The sequence below is a fragment of the Papaver somniferum genome, chromosome 2 (assembly GCF_003573695.1).
Source record: "Papaver somniferum cultivar HN1 chromosome 2, ASM357369v1, whole genome shotgun sequence".
NCBI classification, from domain to species: domain Eukaryota; kingdom Viridiplantae; phylum Streptophyta; class Magnoliopsida; order Ranunculales; family Papaveraceae; genus Papaver; species Papaver somniferum.
In genome coordinates, this window is record NC_039359.1 from 215,618,787 (window position 1) to 215,634,419 (window position 15,633).

The 15,633-nt window shown below is 35.3% G+C and overlaps 2 protein-coding genes across 19 annotated transcripts; both read left to right on the forward strand.

The window, feature by feature from the left end:
• The first annotated feature begins 2,782 nt into the window (after positions 1-2,782).
• On the forward strand, positions 2,783-7,065 carry LOC113350494. Of its 17 annotated transcripts, none has more exons than XR_003360898.1 (9): positions 2,783-3,152; positions 3,303-3,389; positions 3,514-3,579; positions 3,686-3,791; positions 3,907-4,021; positions 4,419-4,687; positions 5,152-5,257; positions 5,376-5,470; positions 5,699-7,065. XR_003360898.1 is itself a non-coding variant. In XM_026594640.1 (7 exons), the coding sequence occupies exons 3-7, from the start codon at positions 3,534-3,536 to the stop codon at positions 5,156-5,158; spliced, it is 543 nt and encodes a 180-aa protein (XP_026450425.1). In that variant the 5' UTR covers positions 2,789-3,152; positions 3,303-3,389; positions 3,514-3,533; the 3' UTR covers positions 5,159-7,065. The 17 variants fall into 17 exon arrangements, 2 of the variants coding, with proteins under 2 accessions (XP_026450425.1, XP_026450424.1); XR_003360899.1 differs by having other exon boundaries at positions 2,784-3,152; positions 5,376-5,465; XR_003360885.1 differs by having other exon boundaries at positions 2,788-3,152; positions 5,185-5,257; positions 5,353-7,065.
• A 648-nt stretch (positions 7,066-7,713) lies between these two features.
• Positions 7,714-11,343, forward strand: LOC113350497 (serine/threonine-protein kinase HT1-like). 2 transcript variants are annotated; one of them, XM_026594641.1, is made up of 4 exons: positions 7,714-7,873; positions 8,107-9,286; positions 9,798-10,253; positions 10,976-11,343. In XM_026594641.1, the coding sequence occupies exons 2-4, from the start codon at positions 8,390-8,392 to the stop codon at positions 11,258-11,260; spliced, it is 1,638 nt and encodes a 545-aa protein (XP_026450426.1). In that variant the 5' UTR covers positions 7,714-7,873; positions 8,107-8,389; the 3' UTR covers positions 11,261-11,343. The 2 variants fall into 2 exon arrangements, with proteins under 2 accessions (XP_026450426.1, XP_026450428.1); XM_026594643.1 differs by having other exon boundaries at positions 7,719-7,873; positions 8,104-9,286.
• The last annotated feature ends 4,290 nt before the right edge of the window (positions 11,344-15,633 follow it).

Below are 15,633 nucleotides of genomic sequence, written 5' to 3' on the forward strand. Positions count from 1 at the left end.
CTCCATGGAAATCATCATACAAGACGAAGGACTACTCAAGGAACTGGTGGATCTTCATCGAATAAAAGGTATGTGGAGACTTGAACTTATCTATCACTCAAAAGTCTATTTACTCTATCTCCTACTCTTGAGACAAAAGTCGTTTTGGTATAGACTTTCATTATACACATTTGCTATTTCGAGCCGAGTTTATCTCGTATATCTATTTATCGAAATGTGTGTTGGAAAGCTTTCGCTTTAGCCAAATTCATCTTTTCCTAGTGACGAAAGTCATGTAATGTTTCAATCACTTTGGAAATTGCTCTGACGAAAAATAGTCTGTGAATAACGGCTATATAACGTTCTCTGAGAATTTTTCAAATGATTGAAATGAGAGTTTAGATTACATAACCATTGGTATGATATAAGCATTGTTGTGGAAACACATATATGTATAAGTACTTATTCCTTGAACCAAAGTTTGCGAACTTTGTTGATCAAGAGAAATGGAAGTGACGTGAGCCAAGTCTGCGAACTCAGTCCGCGAACTGGCGAAGTTCTCAAACCCACTTCCAAAAAAATGTGATTACATGATCGCTTACAAGAATAACAAAAGCATCGAAATATAAGATAATAAGAACCCTAATACAAATGAAGTTATCAATTACAAGTAGATCCCCAAGTATTTGCTAAACGGACTTTATACTGTCACTGAAAAGTTTGGATTTTACTGAAAACTTATCGCTCATCCTAAAATCTGCAGCATTTTGTCGCAAAATCTACCTTGTGGCCAAGAATTTGTTTTTATAGGCTCTTGAAGAGAAGGTGGTGACATTCCAAAAATGTTAAAGCTGAGACCGTTTTTTTTTTAATCACAAAAAAATATATTATTAATTAGCCTGAAAGATTAAAAATGCTAACATATTTCATAACCCCCTGACAATTGACATGGACTAAATCTGGAACAATGAATTATTTTCTTCTTCACCCTATTACCAATTCTAACGCGCTAGAATGATTCCCCCACCCCCACCACCACATTTAAATTGTGCCACTTCTTGTCCCAAAATGTACCAACTCCTACGAATTGTGACAATTTTACTGCCACTTTTATCTAGTAAAAGACAAGAGAAAGACCATGGTAACAGACAAGCCAGAAATGAGAACAAATAAAGTACAAGCCCTTTCTCGTCCGTTTCTTCCACCAACCACCACTCTCATTCATACTTTCTTCTTCTTACCCCACCCTTCTCTTAGTACATCATCCTGCGATTGTTGTTAGTGAACCTTAGAAGTTTTAGAACTTGGAAATGAGTTGTATCAGTGTGCATTTGATTTCTTTTTTTTACGCAAAATGGATCATTTGTCCAAATATTTTTAAATCACGGTTCAAATGGACGAGTAAAAAATAATTTGGGTGAAATGGCCAAAAAAAAAATAGTAAGGATGAAACTGGTTTCATCCTAACTTAAATTTAAAAAATAGAAATGATGAAACTGGATACATCCTGTGTAAATTAAACATAAGAAAAAATATTTGAAAATGGGCACAATGAAACTTGTTACATCCTGCATATTTTTACATTTTTGTCCATTTAAACAGTATCAAAATCTAACTGTCCATTTCACCCAGGAATTTTTGATTTTGGTCTTTTTAACCAATTTTGTGATTTTTTTATTATAATTTGAACCTTGGTGTCGATTGAATTGAGTTATGATTTTGTGGAATACAATGTAAAGCTAATTCATCGGGAAAGCATTACAAGTATACTAAGCCGATATATACAATAAGAGACGCTGAAAGTAAAAAAAAAAAGCACAAATAGTTCATGGCACTATAAATAGGCCCGGGAATTTCTACAAGTGCAGGTCTTCAAGTGTAGAAACGCCATATTGCAGTAGAGAGTGTGTCTTAGGCTTAGTTAAGTCTAAAACACATTGTAAGTCCATTGGTTAGACAAGATTTTTGTAATCTTCCACTAAGCTAACGAAAAAGAATTTGATAGCCTAAGATCGTCTGTGTATTCTTGATTGATTCGCAAGTGCATCCCAAATTCTGTAAAGCGTAAGCATGACATTAACCCCACTTTATAGTATTAGCTGTAATTGAAGGAAACGTGAAAATCAAGTTATGTCTTCCGCTGCATAACTCGGAGAAATATTGTTGTTTGCATATGTACAAATTTATAAGGTTGAAGTAACCGTAGGTGGAGCATTATTTACTGAACTACGTTAATGCCAGGTCACAGTTACGTAGAAAAATTGCCAAGTACATTTACATGTGCGACATTTTATGTGGTAGATGATTTTATTTCTATCCCCTAAGGGCATCCTATCAAGTCTTGGTACAAGACGATGAAAACAATGAAAAATATAAAAGGCTAATTCTAATCCTGATAATGTTTGAACGTGATAGCTGACATGACATGGACCGCAAGGCATGGAAAACACTTGAGGTGGAAAGCTCAAGAGTTCAAGAAGCATTACGAGAAAGTGATACTTTTATAAAAAATATATTTTCAAATAAAATGAAAAACATAAGAATATCACCTTTTTATAATATAAAATGAAATGTGTAGTAATCAATAGTACGACTTTATGAAATTAGTACATAAATAGGAGCAGCATAACCAAGCTTATAGAAATTTACAAATCATGGATTCATAACGTCCCAAGCAAATGATTTTGTACCGTGACTAAAAAATTTGGGTTTTACCGAATACTTATCGCTCGTCCTAAAATATGCAACATTTTTACTGCAAAATCTACCTTGTGTGGTCAATAATTTGAAGGAACACTGTCGGTTTATCTTTTTTATAAGCTCCCGAAGAAAAAGTGATGAATGCTAAAGCTGGGACAGTTAACATGGGCCAATTCTGTAACAAAGAATCCAGAACTCTGATCATTCCCTCTCCACCGACCTAGCAATCCAGAACTCTCATTCATATCTTCTTCTTCCCCACCCTTCTCTCTTTCTCTAAGTTGCAGAGTGAATTCAAATGGCGGATTCAAAACTTTGCATCTTCTTAATTAATGATTTGGAAGAGGTCAAGGATATTGTTCTCTGTTTTTGAGTGGAAAAGCCTCAAAACCTAATTAGAAGATTTCAAGAGAAGATGAATTTGAATCCTAGGGCATTTATTTTAAGTTAGAAGCAGTAAGAAATGGCATCTGGTGAGTTTTCTATTCAACCTCTTTCGAAATCTGTTGTGGAAAAATTAGGCTTGCTTAATTGGGGTATTCCCTTTAAGATTTTGTTTTAGGGTCTTAGAATTGGAAGTTGTTGGTGTTTGATTCTTGTAAGTTTTTCAATTTGAATCACAGGGGTTTCAAATTCAACAAACAAGAAAAGAACAAGTGGATGATATTCAGCTGATAGGTCTCTTTCCTCATACAATTTCTACTAATTGGGTAAGATATTCTAATTTTATTTGCAATTCATGATTTTATTGTTCAGTGATTGTGCATGTTTCTTCTAATATAATGTAGTGGTGACTTATTGAAGCGATTTTTGATGGACTTCATTCTACTTCAGGTTCTTCTGATCCTGCTAAAATGGTTGATCTCACACTTATTCTAGGAGCTATTGGTGAAGGAATTGGTAACCTCTCTTTTTCTCTTTCACTCGCTTACTTTTATTTTACTACCTCTATGACTCAATGTGTTATTGGGTTGTTGATTTGTTGTTTTGGATTTTGCGCTGATAGTTTGTTTGGATGGAAGTAATGAAGATGGAAGCGAGAGAATTCTCACAGAAAATGGCAGCATAACAAGCCCTAACTCAATATCTCTCATATGGGATAAATGCCAAAGGTCTCAATATCCATAATGACAATTATTATTTCTGTGGTTATAATCTTATTTTCGAAGCTTCGATGTTATTCGTTCCTCTTTGGCTTACATTTTCTTACTCTGTTGGTGCTTGTAGTACCTGGAGTGACCAGACGTTTCTTCAACAAAAGGAAGAGTTTATTGATTTAGCTAGAGCTTATGTCAGTCATTCATCTATCATTTGGTGTTGCTGGTTTACTGTTGTTCATTGGGTAATTTTCGCAAATCCATATACTAATAGCTTTCTTTACCCTCAACTTATACTCATTGGTATACCGAACACAAGGGTCGTCGATTTGTATGCTCAAAAACCAAAAAACAACATGTGTCAACTAGGTAAAAGTACTGGATTCAATTTCTGTTGTGACAGAGTTTGTTTACGCCCTTTAGAACTTCACTCACCTCTTTATAAAAAGGAATAGCTAGAGAAAATAAGGTCAACCAGGATTTACTTTGTCCAAGTTGGTTATTCTAAAGTGCTAGTCATTTTTGTAATTCGAATCCCATTTTGCATAAAATTTTAGAATACAGAACAGATCAATTAGTCGGGTTCAACAAATGTTAACTATGGCAGGGGGGCACGACTGATGATGTGCTGATTGATCACAGGTACGACGACCATGGCTACCACATGACAGGCAACATTTCCCACCAACTTCGTACACGGGCGAATATCGTTATGACGTTATCTATCTAAGCTGGGTTAGCATCCATATATACGTAGTCTTTGCGGCAACCGAAGCACGCGAGACTGTGTGTATGAGTACTAACCCACCACTATGTAGAGCTGCAAAAACGATGATACCTTCATCGAACTGCCAATTGGTGTTTAATCCTGGAGTCTCATATTCAATTACTGGTGTTTTGCTTAAATCAAGGTAATAAATTTGAATTTTTGAATCGGAAGTTCATGTTGTTTTGGTGTAGCTATATTTTAATCTGTTATTATTTTTGCTAGATATATTAGGCACCTAGATTTGCAAAAATGGTAAGTTGATTAGATCATGGACGGCGTAGGTCTTGTTTACTAACCTTATTCATTACGATACTCGTATGCTGTGTATTCAAGAAATCCAGATTGATAGCTTACCTGGACAACCTGAACTGTGGTTAAGTTTTGATCAGTACTCAGGATATGTTACTGTAGATGCTCTTAAAGGAAGGGCGTTCTTTTACTATTTTGTTGAATCTTCTCAAAATTCATCAACTAAAATCCGCTAGTTTTATTCTTTTATGGCTTAACGTAGGTACTTAATGGTAGCTCTAAATGCATGCTTAAATATTTTAGGGACAATGCTGATCATTACTGATTGAATTTGTGGTATTTACTATTGGGATGCAGAGCCTGATTTTTCATCATTTGGCAATGAAACAGTGATGGAACTTGGATCATTTAGAGCAAAGCGTGACAGAAAGACTCTATCTCAACGAATATTCATGGAACAACGGTGAGTTATCTCTTTTTTCATTTGAATGATGGTTAATTACCTTTACCTTTTTCGCAACAGTAGACAATATTAAGATAATTTTGCATGTAATACAGCAGCAAATGTTGTCTTCCTATAGGCACCAGCTGGTGTTGGAATTTCATATTTGAATACCAACCAAACCATCATTAACTTGGAAGGAATTGATGCAAGTACATGCTTATTTGCAGTTAAGTATGTATTACTGTGCTATGAATTCTTTCATCTAGGTTAATGGATTTGTCTTTGATTGGACTCGATTAAGGTCATGTTTTCCATAGGCTTTCACAGCTCCAATATATCTCCCATATAAAAATCCAATCAATAGACGTACTTATCTTTCAATTGGCAACAACTTTGTCTGCTATTGCCAGTTCCACTTCAACTTCTAATTTCAATCCTCTTGGTTTCTTCCTGCTATAGTGCATCTACATATATGCATCTGCTTCGCAACCAAGAAGAAAATTAATGAACTTCTAATATCCGAAAGGATCGGTATTGTCTTCTGATCCTGCCTTCAAATATACTTAATTCGTTAATTAGTTTCAACTCCTCCAATTCACATTTTGTTTAGTTATTGTTGTTTTTTGTAGTGCTACTGTGTGTGTTTGTTCAAGTTGATTTACTTATGCACTTCGAAGAAACCCCATGTCTATGTGGTTATTACTAGTTTTTTGACTAAGTTGTGCGCCACTTTGGTGCAATTCTTTGATACTGACCACAATTTCGTTTGATACGGATCACAGTAAAAGATACAAAATTTGTCTAATTGTTCTGCACGGGTAAGTCAATGTCATCCCTTTGTATCTTTACTGTTAAGGTGCTAAACTTATGGTTCCTGGGTTGTTGAGGTTTGAGATTGGTATTGAAAACGGCGAGGAGATTGTTCTGATGACTACTAAAGGGGAAGCAATTGTGTTGTGTATTGGTGAGATGACTACTGCTGTGCTGGCAACATGTGATAATGGTGCGGTGCCTAAGATAAGAGGGTTGTCATGGATAGGATACTTATCCAAGGAAATGGGGATTGGGACCAAGGGTTTCCACGAAGAGGAAACTAGTTGCAGAGGGGAAATTGCTGCTGAAACTAACTGCTGAGTGGTCTAGAAATGTGATTCTCCCAGCTGGAGTGGATACTACGGTGGCAGGACTTGCTGCTGCAGGTGAACCAGTGGCAGCCAAGGTTGATGGTGAGTTAGTCGATGAGGAGAAGAAAAAGAAGAAGAAGCGAAATGTATCGATGGCCCTGTAACTTCCAAGCAGGTAAAGGTTGGTGAGGATGGTTAGAAGAAGAGTGAGAAAAAGAAAAAGAAGGGTGAGGAAAATGGTGAATCTGAACCTTAAACTCCTGTAGAGAAGAAATTCGAGTTGAAGAAAAAGAAGAAAGACAAGCAAGTTGAACCTGCAACCTCTGTAGAAGAGAAGTCTGAGGGGGAAAAAAAAAGAAGAAAGAAGGTCGGGAGGATGCGACTAAGACTAAGGTATAGGAAGATAAAAGTGAGACAAAGAAGGGCAAAGGGTCAGATGCTGATAAATGAACAAAAATGAAACTCTCTATCTATAACCGATGCAGGATCCGAGCAAGTTTGATGACTTCGGGTCATGTATAAGACTATGCATGTTCTTTCACATTTTGTCTTCTTACCTTTTAAGTTAGGTTACACTCTTACAGATTTTGTAATCCTTGGTATGTTTTCTGCAGTACCTTATTTACTTATTAGTAATGCACAATGATAGTTGTCTGTGTGTGAGTTTTACTGGATTTTTGGTATAACTTTTTTTTTGGGGTATACATGCATATGTTATCAGTGGAACCTTAATCTTTTGGTTCAAGTTGAAGATGACTCATAATTACTAATATCAGGGAAGCATAGGTTCCCATGACATCCCTGAGCTCACTTCTTTTTTGATTTCCACCTCTTCTTAGATCTTGTTTGGAAATTCAGAAATCAATTTGGCGACACAAGTTAAAAAGCAAGAAGTTAATTTGGCGACACAAGTATTGACTTTTAGCTTCTAGAAGAATTGAGTTTTACTTGACTTTTAGTTAAGTTATTTTAGACTTATAAGTGCTTGGAAAGCAAGAAGTTTTTTTATTTTGGTATCCAAACTGTCTTTTACTTTATATTTTTAGCTCTAGATCTCAGTCTTTTTAACCTCTTTCTCACCGTACTTGCCGTAGTACGACCAACTGTCTTTTACTTTATATTTTTAGCTTCTGTTTTCAGTTTCACACGTTCGTAAATTCTTTTATTGACAGCGAAGGATTAGTAAAGCCCCACTAACCTACTACACAGCTCCACCTTCAAACTCAATCCAACGGCCGATATTCTATTAAACCCCACCAAAAGACTAATCCACCGATTACTATTCCCCATCAAAAGAAACAAAAATTAGGTGAGTAAAAAAACTTTTTAGTTCGCTGTCCTTGTTTAAGATATTCCGTACTAAAAAGAATCGTCCTTGAAGAAGAAAGATCCATCATCATCAGTCTCTGAATGAAATCATGATTGCAGAAAACAGCTCGGGGTAAAAGAAAAAAACAACAGTAAAACAGAGCTCTAACGAAAAGTAAATAAAACAACATCAACATTTGAGGTATGGGTTTTTCTTTTTCTGTTTGTCTGTGATTTTTTCTTTTTTTTTTTTAATTTTTATTGAAATTTTGTTTTCAGATCTGTTTTTTTTTCAATGGCGGTGGTGTTTGGTTCACTTTATATTTCATAATAATATTGGAACTGGGTATTCTAGATATTTAGAAATTTCTACATTCCAATTAATGAAAGCTAGATTTTTCTTTTGAGATTCCATTGATTGTTTGTTTCCAGCAGGTATTTGAAGAATCAAGATAGTATTACTAAAAGGATAGGGTGATTGATTTTCCAATCAAACTAGGAATAAGAATGTAATACTATTGGGATTCTAGATGGATTTTCAAAGATCTGGGTCTTTTGAGTTTTATAAATACTTCATGGGTTTCAACTCCGCAAATACTAGATATTACTTGTGTGATTTTTGAGGAAAGGAATTGATAGAATATGAAGAGAAAGGAATTGATTTGTAGGTAGTTTTTTTTAGGTGTTTGGTTTTTTTAGGTATTTAGTGAGAGGGCCAATGGAGGAAGATGACTCCAACTCTTGGATTAGGAGGGCCAAATTCTCTCACACCATTTGTCATAGAATTGATTTCTCTTCTAGATTACCGTTACCAAGTTCTCTCACTCCAAATTCTACATTGCCGAAATTTCCATCTGTTCCGGTGAAACTTCCAGTTGATTTTGATTCTGGGTCAGCAACTAATCCTAATTATTCCACTACCCCAATTCCTAAATCAGAAGTTCTTAGTAACCCAGGTCCCAAAATTCTTCCGGCTGATCGGAATGTTGGAAGAATATGTAGGGCTCAATCACCTAGTACTAACCGTAAATTGGGTTTTCTTAGTGTTCCTAGTTCCCCTAATCCTGTAACCATAACTACTAGGCATAGAGCTATGTCACCTCTCCCTAGAATCAGCCTTTCTGATACATTTAAGGAAGCTCGGACTGAACTCAAGCGGTTTGCATCTCCATGTCTAACAAGGAAAGATTCCGGAAAGAAAGGTATTGGTAAGTTTTTCAGAAAGGATTCCAGCCAGAATAGTTTTTCGTCGTCAGATTCTTACTCTAGTGTTATCAAGCATTTGTCGTCAATGAAAAGTTCTGATAAAATGAATAAGAGTCGAAAGGAGTCAACGTGGACAAAGTACTTCGATCGTGGTGTGGGAAAGATTACAGCTGTCGATACTGCTGATGAATGGACAGTTGATCTTTCCAAGTTATATGTTGGCCTTCGATTTGCTTCAGGGGCGCATAGCCGACTTTACCATGGCATGTATAATGATGAACCTGTTGCTGTAAAAATTATTAGACAACCTGATGATGATGAAAACGGAGTCATGGCGTCTCGATTGGAAAAACATTTCAAAAGAGAAGTTAGTCTTCTGTCTCATCTCCACCATCAGAACGTAATCAAGGTACTTATTTATTTAATTTTTGTGAATTTTGAATAACCAATTTCAGGTGCTAGAACTTTATGGTATAATTGCCCTTCTGTATACGTCTCTTGAATCATTGGTTTTTTAATTGTTGATGGGAATATGCATCAATGCACTGAACACCCTCTTATCGAATATGTATTTGTGGTCTTAAAGTAATTTTGTTTATTGAACTCTCATGCTTGCTAAGTATCTCATGCATTGCCGCTTCATATAGAACATTAGTACACTAGCAAATTTATTGAAACTCCAAATAAGAGAATGAATTTTGATAGTGATCTTAAATTGATCTTGGTTAGTACACTAGCTTCTTGGAAATCCTTGATGTTTTGTCAAACTGATTATTGTCATCATTATATTTCAGCAGTTTTCAGTTTATGTGATGCAATATCATAAAAGAGAAAAACAACACCATATGATTTTTCTTTGTTTCATTTTTCTTCTTTTTGTTGGGTGTCTTTTAATAGAGGTGTATGAACTATTGATACAGTTGACAGCGGCATGTAAAAAGCCGCCGGTCTTTTGTATTATAACCGAGTATCTTGCTGGGGGTTCATTGAGGCCATTCTTACACAAACTTGAGCGGAAATCCTTAGCTCTGGAAAAACTAATAGCATATGCCTTGGATATTGCTAGAGGAATGGAATATGTTCACTCGCAAGGTGTAATTCACCGGGATCTAAAACCTGAGAATATCTTGTTTGATCAAGACTTCAACTTGAAAATCGCTGATTTTGGAATAGCTTGTGAGGAGGCATATTGTGATTCACTTGCTGAGGATCCAGGAACTTACCGTTGGATGGCACCAGAGATGATCAAACACAAAGCTTACGGAAGGAAGGTTGACGTTTACAGCTTTGGCCTCATCTTGTGGGAGATGGTAGCTGGAAGTATACCTTACGAGAACATGACGCCTATTCAAGCTGCTTTTGCCGTTGTGAATAAGGTATGTTCCTTTCTTTCTTCCCTGAAAATAATTTCCTCTAATTAGGAAAAATTAGGCCCTTCTTGTCCCTTTCATAATATAAAGAGAGGCTTAAGTACTCTGTTGTGATTTAGAATACCGCACTTTGCATGATTCTATTCTTAAATTGGTTTCATCTACTTTTTCTTTCTGTCCTTTCAATTGTTGGGTGCAAATTTGTTTTCCGTTAGCAAATTCAATTTTTCAGCATACGCAAGACAACGACCCCCATTCTTGGGAAGCATTATCCTTCCCGGCCAAACATTACCAGTCCTCAAACACAATGAAACATAACTTGCTTTTCTTAGTTAGGTAGTAACTTCAGAACTTAGCGTATTAAATCTTGACATTGAGTATAATTTTAGAACTAACAACTTATTACAACCTACACCCAAGTACCTTTGGAGTTTTCTTGTGAAAATGTTACCAGAGCTATGATACTCCATCTTCATGAAAGAATCTGTTCCTTAAAAATCTCTTCACACGCCCATCAAGAAGAAGCATATGCAGACATAGATGACTGTTACATACTTATTTTCTGTATTTTATTGTTTACCATGGCCTCTTTTCTTGTTTACTATGCTCTGTAATTACCTTGTAACTTTAGTTCTCTTTTAATACATTGACTTATCAAAAAAAATTGTTGTATTTTGTTATTTTTTTACGTACAATTTCTAATCCAATGCAATTTGTGGGTTTTTCAGAATTTGAGACCCCGTATTCCGGAGGATTGTCCACCTGCATTAGGAGCTATTATTGAGCAATGTTGGGCCGTGAATGCTGACACGAGACCTGAGTTTTGGCAGATAATTAAGGTGTTAGAGCAGTTTGAATTATCGGTTGCTTGTGATGGCACATTGAACCTAGTTCAAAACTCAATTTGCTGCCAGGATCAAAAGAAAGGGCTCAATTACTGGATTCAGAAATTTGGTCCTATTAATACCATAAATAGCGGCTCTCCCATGCCCAATAAACCTAAATTTATCTAACTTTGCATCTTAGCTGCCTTGTCAGGTTGCTTAACTTGTTATTAGAAGTATTATATGTTATTTTTTTCATTTTCTTTCTATTAGAAGCATCTCAGTTAGCTCAAAACCAGGACTAGTGTCCGCCAAAGACCACTAATACGAAGCATAGTTAATAACTTATGCCCTCTATCTTGCGAGGGCATATAGGTTCTGATCTGTGTTATGTGGTATACTTATCTTGTATGCTCCGTGAATGCCCTTGGAAACAAAACCCTTTGAACAAACCGCCAAGCAAAAGTTCATATAGTATCAAAATTTCTCGAAGTCACTTCTGAAGTGATTAAAAAGAATGTGGTGGATAGTGAATCGAAATACGATATAATTGAATGTGCATGTAAAAATGTCACATTATATCTTACACGTAAAAGTATGATTTCAAAGACGTTTGGAAAAAACTTAAGATCTGAAGAGTTGTAAAACAAGTTTTATATATGAAAATCTGCAGAAATCTAAAAGGTTGTATAAAAACCTGACATGATGAATACAAATATAAATAAAAGTTTCCGTAGCTCAGCGCCGGCAGCAAGTTCACATAGATCTTTTCTGAAATGGCGTACCGACAACAGTTGTGGTTGAAAAATATTAATGTTGAAAAATATTAATGTCGAAAAGACACATCTTCACCAATAATATCTTTTCCAACGGTTTTTTCCGGTCAAAAAAAAAAAAGAACTATTTTTGTTTTCATATATTTTGTTAGCCAACAATATCAATATTCGTCCAACCTATGTAACTTTTGGTGTATATTAACGTATCTTCTTAAAGATACAATAAACTGAGTTGCCACATCGCATCATAATTTGGAAGGAAACATGACGGTCAATCTGAAAACACCGTGTCAGCCTCAACGTCCTCCTTTATATAAAAAAGTATTGATTTTATTTTATTTCCTAATTGTATAATCTATAAAACTCAATCATAGATGTCTATAAATTATATGACATGATTAAATATTTTTAAATTTTAACTATTATGTAAAACTGTGTAATAACACACCTCTTTTCCTAACTATTATCGGGAGGGAGGGTATCTTTTTTCTTTTCCTAACTACCCGGGCTTTTATAGTATATCATTTTGAGGTTTAAACTTCAAATCTTTGGGTTTTAACTCATCTTTTTTTTTCATAATTAATTACATTTTATTAATCAAAAGAAAGATGATGTATTTATAATAATTGTTTTATTTCGTTAGTTAAAGTTAATCTAATGTTAACAAGTATATTCGAAATCTAAATTGAAGCATTGATCTGTTTTCAAGCTGAAACACTAACGAATGATACGACATATAGTCAAGAATATATTGTTCTTTTCTTATCGATTATTCAAGAATATTTATTACATCGTACAACAACCATGATGGAGATTTACATAGAACTTTAAGATCCAGAGAATAAGGTGAGATGAGAATGTGTTAGAAATAATTTTTCCAATAATTACAGTCAATAAAGAACTTCTATACACTTGTATACCATTACGTAAGGAAACATCTATTGTGCCACATCAACAATCATCGATGTGCTATGGAAGAATGTTGGGAAAAATATTTATGGACGACAACATACAAGGTCCAGAAAAAGTTACGTACCTTGAGGCATTATTAACGTAACTTGTTTCTAACTTAGACCCTCCCAATCGACTAGAGTGAAACATATTTCAAACATAATCATGATTCAACTATAGGTACAAAGTAAGAAAGAGCCTACATGATCATATGGGTTTCATTAGATTTTTAGATTTACCCAACTGACGTCAATTTTTTTTTATGGTTTTCTTTGTTTCGTTTTTTTTGTTCTTTTTTTCTTAGGTGTCTTTTTAGATATAGGTGTATGAACTACTGATCCAGTTGACAACGGCATGTAAAAATCCACCAATATTTAATATCATAAGTGAGTATCTTGTTGGGGTTCATTAAGGCCATTATTGCACAAGCTTGAACGGTAATCCTTGGATGTTGAAAATCTAATAACATATGCGTTGGATATTGCTGGAGGAATGGAATTTGTTCACTCACAAGGTGTAATTCACCGGGATCTAAAACCTGGGAATATCTTGTTTGATCAAAACTTCAACTTGAAAATCGCTGATTTTGGAATTGATTGTGAGGAGGAATATTGTGATTCTCTTTCCGAGGATCTAGGAACTTACCTTTGGATGGTACCATAGATGATCAAAAAAAAAAATTATGGAAGGAAGGTTGACGTTTATAGCATTGGCCTGATATTATGAGAGACGGTATCTTGAAGTATACGTTACGAGAACATGAAGCTGCTATTGGTGTAATTAATAAGGTATGTCCCTCAATTTCTTCTCAAAAACTATTTCTTCTATATTGGGAAACCAATTAGGCCATTTTTGTCCCTTCCATACTATAATGAGTGGTTAAGCGCTCTGTTTGATTTAAATGAGACAATTGTAGGATCAGAATCTCGCAGCAATAATGCCATAGAGAAATTATCAGCAACACAACACAACAGCGTCGCAGAAAAATTTCAGAAATGATATAATAAACGACGTCAACTAAATCATGAGAAAAATGTGACGGTCCTGCGAAAATTAGAGAGTTTGCGAGATTAATATTTGTAAGGTCGCGAGAATGTCGCAAGTCATATCCGAAAATAAAGGACATATTAGCTGTCATCCACTATGTAATTCCCTATAAATGGCCGCTCAGTTGTAAAGGAAAAGGAGAGATCTTTTCTGATTGAGAAGCAAGTAAATAGGAGAGAGAAAATCTAGAGTAGTGGTTATTCTTGATTCCTTTATCTTTTCTTGTAATATTGTTCAAAGATTCATCAATAAAATTTAAGATTGTTAATCTAAAATGAGTTGAATGTTAATGAAATCTTATGAGGGGTGTAGTGTAGGATTTCCTGCAACTACATAATGGCGCTAGAAACAGGGAAACTGAAGATTGAAAATTGAAGATTGTTATTGAGATTGTTCAAATCAAGAAAGTGATTAAACAAATCAGTGAACCAATTAAAAGAAAAATGATTAGAGTCAATTAAGATGACAAAATATTGGAGTGTAATATGATAACAAAAACAATGGTTAATGGATTCCATGAAAACATCAAAGGAAGGATACATAAACGATATTTTGAAGGAAGGAAGGTTATGGCGGTAGAAAAGGCATCACCCTTGAAAGATTGGGAAAAGCAAAAAATCACATTCATGGCGGCGGAAAAACCAAAAGAAAATTTGAACCACACATCTCCATTAGTTATTACAGTGCCTATTACGCGAAAAGGGAAGGGGACAACAAAAAAATCCACGGAAGAATGGACATTGAACAGAACTTTAGTCGATACATGAAGTTCAGTGGATATAATAATTTATCATGCATTCAGGGGAATGGGATTTAAAGATGAAGATATGTCCAGTTCAACATATCTTGTTCATGGCTTTGGAAAATCCACAACAAAACCTAAAGGAGAAATAGTGGTACGAATTCCACTAGGAGAGATCGAAAAACACGTGAAACTATGCGTGGTGGATATGGAATCGCCATATAATATGTTGCTAGGAAGACCATGGATACATGCGATAAAAGTTGTAGTATCAACGTTGCATCAATGTATTCAATTCCCCACACCAAATTGAATAGGTGAAATCAGAGGAGATGTTGACAATGCGAAATTATGTCATCAAATTGAAGTAAAGCATTATGAAGGACGAGCAAAAAAGAAACAATTTCGCAGAAAGTTGGCAAAGGAGGCAAAGAAAGAAGAATAATTTAGAGTGTACACGATAAGGGAAAAAGAAGGCAGGGGAATACCCAGCGAAATTTCGGAAGAAGGAGAAGGACCTGTGAAAACAATAAAAGAACCAACACCAATGGGAGAACCCAAGTCCAGTTACACTGCCGCAGAACCAACAAAAGAAGTAAACGTTGGGACTATAGAAGAACCTTTAATATTGAGAATCGGAACCAAGATGGATGTAGAAGAAGAAGAAAAAACTGTTAACCTTTTGCGAGAATATAAAAACATTTTCGCAGGGATCATGGATGAGATACCGGGAATATATCCATCAATTCCATGTCACAAGCTGGAGATTAACAAGAATGTGAGACCATTTAAACAAAGAATAAGAAAAATCGCAACAGCCTACCATTCCCAAATAGAAGAAGAACTGCAGAAAATGCTTGATACAGGAATTATAAGAGAAGCTAAATACCCAGAGTGGATAGCGAACATGGTCATTGTTCCAAAGAAAAACAAAGGAATAAGGATTTGCATAGATTTCACTGATTTAAACAAAGCCTGCCCTAAAGATAGCTTTCCGTTACCAGATATTCCTCAAATGGTGGAATCAGCAGTGGGAAATGATAAGG

What these genes read in the sequence shown, in the direction of transcription:
- LOC113350494 (XM_026594639.1), top strand. Translation starts at nt 3,534, where the DNA reads ATGGTTGATCTCACACTTATTCTAGGAGCTATTGGTGAAGGAATTG. An exon ending in ATATGGGATAAATGCCAAAG is followed by an intron (nt 3,792 to 3,906) that starts GTCTCAATATCC and finishes TGGTGCTTGTAG; the next exon opens with TACCTGGAGTGACCAGACGT. An exon ending in GGTGTTTTGCTTAAATCAAG is followed by an intron (nt 4,688 to 5,184) that starts GTAATAAATTTG and finishes GCAATGAAACAG; the next exon opens with TGATGGAACTTGGATCATTT.
- LOC113350497 (XM_026594641.1), top strand. Translation starts at nt 8,390, where the DNA reads ATGGAGGAAGATGACTCCAACTCTTGGATTAGGAGGGCCAAATTCTCT. An exon ending in ACCATCAGAACGTAATCAAG is followed by an intron (nt 9,287 to 9,797) that starts GTACTTATTTAT and finishes CTATTGATACAG; the next exon opens with TTGACAGCGGCATGTAAAAA. An exon ending in CTTTTGCCGTTGTGAATAAG is followed by an intron (nt 10,254 to 10,975) that starts GTATGTTCCTTT and finishes TGGGTTTTTCAG; the next exon opens with AATTTGAGACCCCGTATTCC.